General features: G+C 40.6%; 2 protein-coding genes across 2 annotated transcripts in view; one reads left to right on the top strand and one right to left on the bottom strand.

The window, feature by feature from the left end:
• LOC107633262 (pectinesterase/pectinesterase inhibitor PPE8B-like) overlaps positions 1-557 on the top strand; it is a 4,379-nt gene extending 3,822 nt beyond the window's left edge. The window contains exon 4 of the mRNA XM_016336900.2: positions 3-557. Coding sequence (XP_016192386.1) covers positions 3-472 — 470 coding nt within the window. The 3' untranslated portion in view covers positions 473-557. The remainder of the gene's footprint in view (positions 1-2) is intronic.
• On the bottom strand, positions 1,005-1,643 carry LOC107633263 (extensin-like). Its single transcript, XM_016336901.1, has one exon. It carries the CDS (start codon positions 1,641-1,643, stop codon positions 1,005-1,007), a length of 639 nt encoding a protein of 212 aa, XP_016192387.1.

Raw genomic sequence — 8,845 nt, 5'->3', positions numbered from 1 at the left:
AGTCTTCCAGAACTGCACCATACTTGCCAAGAAAGGCTTACCGGAACAAACCAACACCATAACCGCTCAAGCCGCAAAGGACTCCACCTCACCCTCCGGCTTCTCCATCCAATTCAGCAACATCTCTGCACATTCTGAACTTCTACCTTTCTTGAACTGCACAAGAACGTACCTTGGGAGACCATGGAAGGCATATTCGAGAACGGTTTTCATGCAATCTTACATGAGCGAGATGGTGAGCCCGCAAGGGTGGAAAGAATGGAATGACACGTTGTATTTGGACACACTTTACTATGGTGAGTTCATGAATTATGGGCCTGGATCTGGGCTTTCTGAGAGAGTGAAGTGGCCTGGGTATCATGTTATCAATGACTATGATGAAGCTAGTAACTTCACGGTGGCCCAATTTATTCTGGGGGATCTATGGTTGCCATCAACGGGTGTGAATTATGCATCTCGTTTCACTAAATAGTAAATACTAAAACGTTCCATATGTACTTAGTCAAGTGGATCGTTACTTTATCAAAATCCAAAAATAAAAAAAGGTTATTATTTTATCAAAGAGGAAATCAAAAAACAACAATAATAATAGTAGTAGTTGTACAACTATTAATATCGCTATTAATTTTTTCTATTTAAATTTTGGCAAATTTCTATTTCTATCTCTTCTTTTATTACCTTTATTATTCATCAATTTTTCATTGAAACGACAATTAAATCTTTTAATTCGACTTTATTTTGATCACTTTTCTCTTATTATTTTCTATCTCTTATTCTTTGTTGATGTTTCTACCCTGATTTCGATTTTTGTTTACTTTCTGGTCCAAAATAACATGAAAGACAGACATAATATCCTGATAAGTACGAATTAACTGGCTTACAGAAATGTTCAAGATATATGTATGAGTTATCAACTGCGACTATGCACCCATATCGAAAATCAAAACATAAGCAAAATAAGGCATAGTATGTGACATGTCCAACAATTGTACGATAAACTGCCATCATGGATTTGGAGTGGAGTTGCTGCTTCCGCTTAACCCTTCTTTTAAGTGTGCAGTTATTGACTCCTTTTTGGCTGGTGGACGGAAAGCTGGCTGCGGCCACCTCCTTGAACTTGATACTCTAACTGTGGGTGTTGGCATGAAGTCCATGAACCTTGAAGTAGTGCCCTGGGAGGCAGCTTGCATAGTTTGTGGTGTCACAGTGGATGGCACATCAGAAGTTGGGGGTGATGGACTAGTAGTAGTTGGTTTAGGGTTGACAATAGGCGGAGGAGGTCGTGGTTGCTGACTAGTTGGTGGTGGTCTCCTCAGATTCTTTTTCTTCTTTGGTGGCCTTTTTGTAGTGGGTGGCCTAAGTGAAGGAGACATGACTGGATTAGGAATGAGTTGACGAACTGGGGTGGTCTCCTGTTCAGATAGACACATATGAGTGACATAATGAAATAAAACTTGTAAAATGGGATTGCAAAATACATCAGTAGACTTACAAGCGGGGGGCTGAGTTGCTGTTGCTTCAGCTGCTTCAACAGCTTTAAGAGTTTCCTCCCAGAACATCTCCTCTAGTCTTGCCGCCTCCTTTTCATCATCCGCAGCAGGTGGGTGTTGACTTGTACTTTGTCCCCCAGCACTCCCAGCCATTGTCTCCTTCTTCTTGGAATAGCTACGACTGTTATGTCCAGTCTTCAGTAACATATGGCATGAAAATAAACGTGGACAATGAATTCATAAGTAATGTAAGCTTATGAAGTATGATTTACCTTTAGGCAATACTTGCAGGTAATGGGGCCATACTTTCTGGGGCCCTATGTGGATCTGGGGTGGGTTCCTTTGGAGCGTCGTTCTTTTTGTCTCTTTTTAACTTTGGCCTCCCAATTTGCTTCTTGTATACTGGTGGCAATACAGGCAGTAGGTCAACATGCTGCCAGTATTCTTGACTTGGAACAGGCTGGACGACGAACTGATATGTGCTGTTATATGCCCCCATGGAAAGCCAGTTGTGTGCATGTTCCTCTGGTCGCCTATTCTGGTATGCAAGGGCAGCACATGCATGCCTGCACGGCAAGCCAGTCAGTTGCCAAAATCTGCAACTACAAGTCCTCTTTCCTATATCCACCATAACCTTATGTGGCAAGCACTGAACTTCATACACATTTCCAGGATCATCTCCGGTGAAAAACGGCCGCCACTTATTGCTCTTCTTTTTCTCTTTTTCCAGCCTACTCTGCTGCACCGAAGTGATGACTCTGTTATATCCCACCAACGCCTTCTTGTTTCTAGCAATTATGCTCATCATATAACACCTCACCTCTTCCAGCATAGTTATAATAGGCTTCCCTCTCATCTTCTTGATCCTAGAATTGAACGATTCGCAGTTGTTGTTCGTGTAATTGTCAGACTTTGGGTATTCGCTAAAACCAGACCTACTCTATTAACTTAGAGGGATCCTGTTCAGATACTCCCAAGCATGGGGATTAACCCGTCTGATTTGATCCAGTACAGCATTGAACTCTTGGGAGGTTGTGGCCTTGGCACACCTCCACATTGCCATCTTCAATTCTGTATCACCCCACTGTTTTTTGAAGTTCTGCCATATGTGCATAGCACAATATTTATGATGAGCTCCTGGGTTTACTTCACGCATAACAGGGATGAGGCCCTGGTGGAAAAAAGTAAAGCAAGTATATGATTATCTCCTATGAAGGACAATATCTATGACAACAGTAACTATTTACAACACATTGTAAATCACTAATTATGAAGACATACACGAACAATAAGAATTGAGACCATTACCTTCTGCATGTCGACATGAAGTTGATTCCATTGATTGCTGCGTCCCCTAAGTCTTCTTGGAGAAGTTCGAGAAACCACTTCCAACTATCCTTACATCCGCACTCCACCACAGCATACGATATAGGGTATATCTGGTTATTGGCATCGTGGCTGATTGCAGTCAACAACTGGCCAGGGTAGTATCCCTTTAGAAAAGTACCATCTAACCCGATAAAAGGCCTGCAGCTAACCGAAAAGCCCTTCTTATACCCTTCCAAGCATATGTAAATCCTTTTGAATTTATGCCCAGTCCCTTCAACATAATCAGTGCTAATCCTTACGGTGGAGCCAGGGTTGGTCCTCATTATTTCATTAGCATAGTCCCGAAGAAGTGGATACTGAGCTATTTCTGACCCTTCTATTAGTTCTTTTGCCTTCACCATAGCCCGGTATATCTTCCTCTCATTCACAATCACATCATACTCCTTCTTGAAAAAATCATGTGCCTGCCTTTGAGTCATGTCTGGATGGTCACGGATCTTGTCCTCAAGCTCCTCTACAACCCATTTTCCATCTGCAGATTTGTTCTTATTAACTCTGCTGCAGGTATGTTCGTTGACAAACGTCTTCACCTGAAAGCTTAATGGATACGACCGTTTTGCACAATATATCTACCATGGGCAATCCTCGTCATAACAAATGGCCTTGCACCTAGTTGAATCCACTCTTGGAAAGAATATGCTTCGCCTTATGTTGATGTTGAACTTCCTAACTGCCTTCTTGAAATGGTCCAGATTTTCAAACTCCATGCCAAGCTCCAACCTTACTTCCCTTACTGGAGCATTGGGATTAACTTGAGGAAATGCTGCCTGCTGACTGTCTTCATCATCACTTATAATAGAATCCAGCTCTTCAGACTCGTAACAATGCATCCTTGCACTTGCCTCAAGCATATCTTCACCCTCCACAGGTATAAAGATTGAAGGATGCTTGTTTGGATCTTGGTTAGGTATGAAGGTTTTCCCTGATGGAAGAGGCTTGACTGTTGATCGTCTCTTCCGCTTCTTTGGACTACCACCACCCACATCTGGGTTTACATCTGTTTCGGGCTGTGAACTGCTGGGTTGACTTCCTTCACAGGGTGTTTCATTCTCATTTTGAATGCTCTGCTTCTGAGACTCTAGTTCATTGCAAGGCTGTGGGATGTATTGTGTGAAAACCTCATCAGATTCTGCAGGCCTTTTATCAACTGTGGGAGCCACTGACTCCGCAGAAAGTGGATTTCGGTGTCCAGTTTCTTCACTTCCAACTGGCTCATGTGGTGGTTGAGGGTGTGGAGGAGTCTTCTCCAACGGTTCATACGGCTTTCCCTTCTTCTTTGGGGTTGGGGGTCTCCTAACACACAGTTTGGTTCTGTGCTTAACTGGGGTCTTAGTAACATTTAAAATCTCAAGATCTGATTCAGGTTCATTATTTTCTTCTGCAAACTCAAGAAGGTTAACTGGATGCTCAGTGAACACCTCAACTCTCCTCCCATTAGCAATAGATGCTTCGTACATAGTCACCATATCCATGTCAAGTCTAAGCAACCTCAACCCACCATCCAACTCCTTCCCAGGTTCAAGCCAGTAAAGCTCGCTCACAGCTCACATCAGTGTACCCTATATCCTTTACTAAGTCATTCATGAAGAACCTATTTAGGGTATCGACATTCACTCGTTCAATCTCTGTTTTCTCACCCCAACGTATGCCAGTTTGCCATCATCACCCTTTTCAAATTTTTCTCCGTGACTAATGACTAACGTAATGTGGATAGTTTCCATTTGCAAACAGACATATACAGAAAACAAAACCAATTCACAACCAAATCATAGCAAGTACAAACACACCCTAATGAAAATCCCGTTTCCATAACCATGCACCGAAAATCCAGAAAACCATGACATAGAGATCAAAGGTTACTACTTACCTATGGATGACACCACACAACTCCACCCGCTGAAACGATCCACACCAACAAGCACCCTCTCTTCAATACGGAGATTATCGTCGGCACGGGAGGTTTTCTTTGAGTGTAGAAGATGAACAATTTCTTCCTAAGGCTCTACCCTCTGTTTTCTGAAATGCGCAAACATGGAAAACCTTTGCTAACTGTTCATTTCTAATTTCCTTTTTTTTAAAAAAAAATCAAAATCCAATTATGTTTTTAGATAATTGTAATTATAATATCCACGTGTGAAACCCCCCAAGCCATGTCACGCCGTGAAGTGCCACGTAGAGTCTTTACTAATGGAGTCAACGCTGGAATATGGATTGGTTAGTTTCGTTCCACGGATCTCAGGATTGATGGTTACATTTGGTAGTTTCCTTCTCTTGTGGATAGATTTGTCAGCATTTTCAACTTCCATGGGTAGAAATGGTAGTTTACTCAATTTAGATTTAGTGAACTAGTTGCATCAAACTTTAAAACTTGTCAAACTTGTTTCTGACAGAGATGATAGAGTTGTGTGAAAGTTTGATAAACAAGGTGTATTTTTTACTAACTCCTTTGTGCAGGTGATGCAGGCGGAAATGATTTCGGAGGATATAGCGAGCTACAACTTTACTAGGGGGATCTGGAAAGGTCTAGTTCTACCAAGAATAGAACTATTTGTCTGGTTTTTGTTGACTGAAAGCGTCAATACTCAATATGAAGGAGAGGCTGAGTCGGTTTGGGGTGGTCAACCAGGAAGACATTGTTTGTGTGTTATGCAACAAAAATGTTGAATTTGGTCACCATTTGTTTCTTGGCAGGTTTGGCGTGCATGGTTGTCATTTGTTAAAAGGCTATGGTCATGTTCGAGGACGCTAAACGAACATTTTCAAAGCCAGACTGAGCTACTAACTAGTAAGGTGGAGCGCAAGAGGTAGATGGTATGTTTCTGTACAATTATTTAAAATATTTGGCTAGAAAGAAATAGAAGAATCTTCCAGAATAAAGGAAAAGGGGTTGACGAGATCATCCATCTGTCCTTATTGAACTATAAGGAATGGGTAAGTGCGGATCCCTTTGATCGTTGATGGCAATGCCGAAGATGGTAAGGGAATGTCTATAAGTGTTCTTAGCGTTGGTTGCTTTGTTTTAACTATTTCAGTTTGTTTGTTTGTCTTCTTTTTATGCCCCACTTGTTGTGTTGAGCTCCTGCCTTTCAAAAAAAAAGATCATATAATAATTAATTTAATTAATTATTAACAATTACCATTTTTCAATTAAAAAAAACTAGAATTTGGAATTATGGTCAGTTACGGAGAGAGTAAACCCGCCTCCCTCTCCGCATGTGAGTTCTCTTCGTCTCTCCCATTCTCTTCCATTCTCACTGGCGCTGCTTCACTTTCTCGTTCTCCAGTCCGACGCTGCCAAGACTCCAGCACAAGCGCCGTCGCTGTCTAACCACTGCTCCGATGACTGGCCATGATGCCTTGTCCATGTATGCTGGTCTCAAAGAGGATATTTCCATCAAGATTCTTCATGAATTGAGCAGCAAGGACAGACCCTTTGAATTCGTGGTTGAGATGAGGAAGCTCGCATTCAAGGTTTTTACCACCAACTTTTTTGGCTTTCATGATCATGATCACGTTAACCTTGGCATGGTGGACAACTTGTACACAATCTTGAATCTAGGAATAAAGTCCATCGACATCAATCTTCCTGGCTTTGCATTCCATAGGGCACTCAAGGTCTCTCTCTCTATCCCCTTTGTCGCTGCAACCCCCCTCCGCCAGCTGTGCCGACGCCATTCGCAGCCACAACCCTTCCCCTCATGTGCCCATTGATGGATGTTCAGTTCAATAGGTTGATAGATGGTTATTGTGTAATTCTTACGAGGATGGTTAGTTTAAGTATATATAATTAACAAATGTTGGATGTTCATTTTACTAGGTGGCTGGATGGTTATTGCCTGGATGGTTGTTTGTTGGATTTAGATCTATCTCAAATTTTCCAAATGCCACAGAGGTAGGATGGTTAGTGAAGAATGTGCCAGGGGGTTGTCGTTGGGAGAGGGAGAAGAAATTGGGAGAAAACTGTTTTCAATTAGGATTTGGATGGTTGTTTTGATAAAAAAAATCTGAAGTTTTTGAAATTAAGGTAATTTGTGGGGTTGGTTTCATTTTTTATCTCTATTGGGCTAAATAATTAGCCCATTGTACACATTGTAGAGATTTTTCATTGTCTTCCTAGCAGAGTTCCTTCCAATTTTTTGCTCTTATTGTGAAATTAAACATAAAAAATCCTTAATTTAATTGTAATAGATTAATTATTATTTCTTTGATTCTTCATCCAAGCATTTGGTGCGCACGAATCCCCACACCTTCGTACAGCAGTACCAGCAAGTACATTGAGTCATCCAAGTAATACTTGAGTGAGTCAGGGTCGATCCCACGAGGATTGTGGTTTGAAGCAAGCTATGGTTATCTTGCAGGTCTTAGTCAGGCAGAATCAAAAGGTTTATATGTTTTGATGATAAGGGGAAACTATTCAGAAAAGAAATAAAGAAAAAGGTCTAATATAAAAACAGAGATAGGAATAAAGTTAAGGATTGGAGTTGCTTTGTCTTTCTAAATTAACTCCAGTATTACTGCTCTCTTTGCTTGTGAGTGATTTCTTCAATGGCAGGCTATATGTGATTGATACTGGTTTGAGCAGCTGCCAATACTCCTCCAGATTTGAACCCCAGGTTTAGTGCAGATCTATTCTGATTGAGATTGCAGCTCGTACAGTTCATTCTCTTTAATGATCCTACTCAAAACGCTACAGACAAGGTCGGATCTTTCGGATCAGAGAATGCTGCACCTTGGGCTCTAGCCTCTACCATAGAGACCCTAATCTCCCCGTAAATCGGCTGAACTGATGTCTCAAGAAGTCCCCAACGAAGTCGTGGATTAGCCGTCTGAGAGACGTATATTCAAGCTGGAGGTTCATCATTGTCCGATGAAAGACGCACTCTGAACCCATGTAGAATGTGATAACCTTATGCCATTTCAACGCATTCATATTGATGAAGAATGAATATATATCTTAGAATTAATCAAACACATATCGAAGAGAAATAATAATATTTTTATTAATTCATAGGACTCAGCAGGGTTCCTCTCCTCAACCTGGGAGGTTTAGAAACTCATACTGAAGGTAAAATACAAAGTAAAAACTCGAAATAATGGCTGTCCTCTAGTATGTTGTTTGAATGATTATGTAAAATACACTATAAATACTAAACAGATGACTAGTAAGGGTAAAACACCCTATTTAGTGCTAAAATCCACTTTTGGGGCCCACTTAGTGAGTGTTTGGGCTGAACTTTGATGAGATCCATGTGCTATGAGGTCTCTTGGGTGTGGAATGTGATGTGTGAAAAATAATCCAACACAAAACTCACCGGCAAGTGTACCGGGTCGCATCAAGTAATAATAATTCATGTGAGTGAGGTCGATCCCACAGGGATTGAAGGATTAAGCAATTTTAGTTAGGTGGGTGATTTAGTCAAGCGAACAAGAGTTGATTTGAGTGATTTGTATCCAATAGAAGCTAAATTGCATAAAATTTAAAGGGAGAGGGGTAATTGACTGTAAATTAAAAGGCAAAGAAAGTAAAGAAGTTGAATCTTACAGTGCAAGTAATGTAAATTGCAGAAACCTTAATTGCAAGAAATGTAAATAGATGAAGCTTAAAGTGCAAGAAATGTAAATAGCTTGAATAATAAAAGGATTTGGGAGTTGGGATTGCAGAAATTAAACAAGAGAAAGTAAAATGGCATTAAACAGAGAAGTAAAGGATGAATTAAATTGCAACAGATCTAAACAAGAGAAGAATAATTGCTTGAGAAGACAAACAGAAAGTGAAATGTAGCTTAATTGAAATAACTAAAAGAAAGTTGAAGATCTCAGGGGTGGAGGAGACTAGAAAATAAGTCTAGATCTCAATTCCTTCCTTGATCCAACCAAGAACAATTGCAAAAAGAAGTAGAAGAGTAAATTGCAAGAGACGTAGAAGATGAAAGCAGTAAATGGAATTTGGATTCAAATCTCAGTTT

Source organism: Arachis ipaensis, chromosome B03 (genome assembly GCF_000816755.2).
Source record: "Arachis ipaensis cultivar K30076 chromosome B03, Araip1.1, whole genome shotgun sequence".
In the NCBI taxonomy this organism is placed as follows: Eukaryota; Viridiplantae; Streptophyta; class Magnoliopsida; order Fabales; family Fabaceae; genus Arachis; species Arachis ipaensis.
Note: the sequence above shows the minus strand (reverse complement) of the source record. Positions and strands in the feature narration are given on the sequence as shown.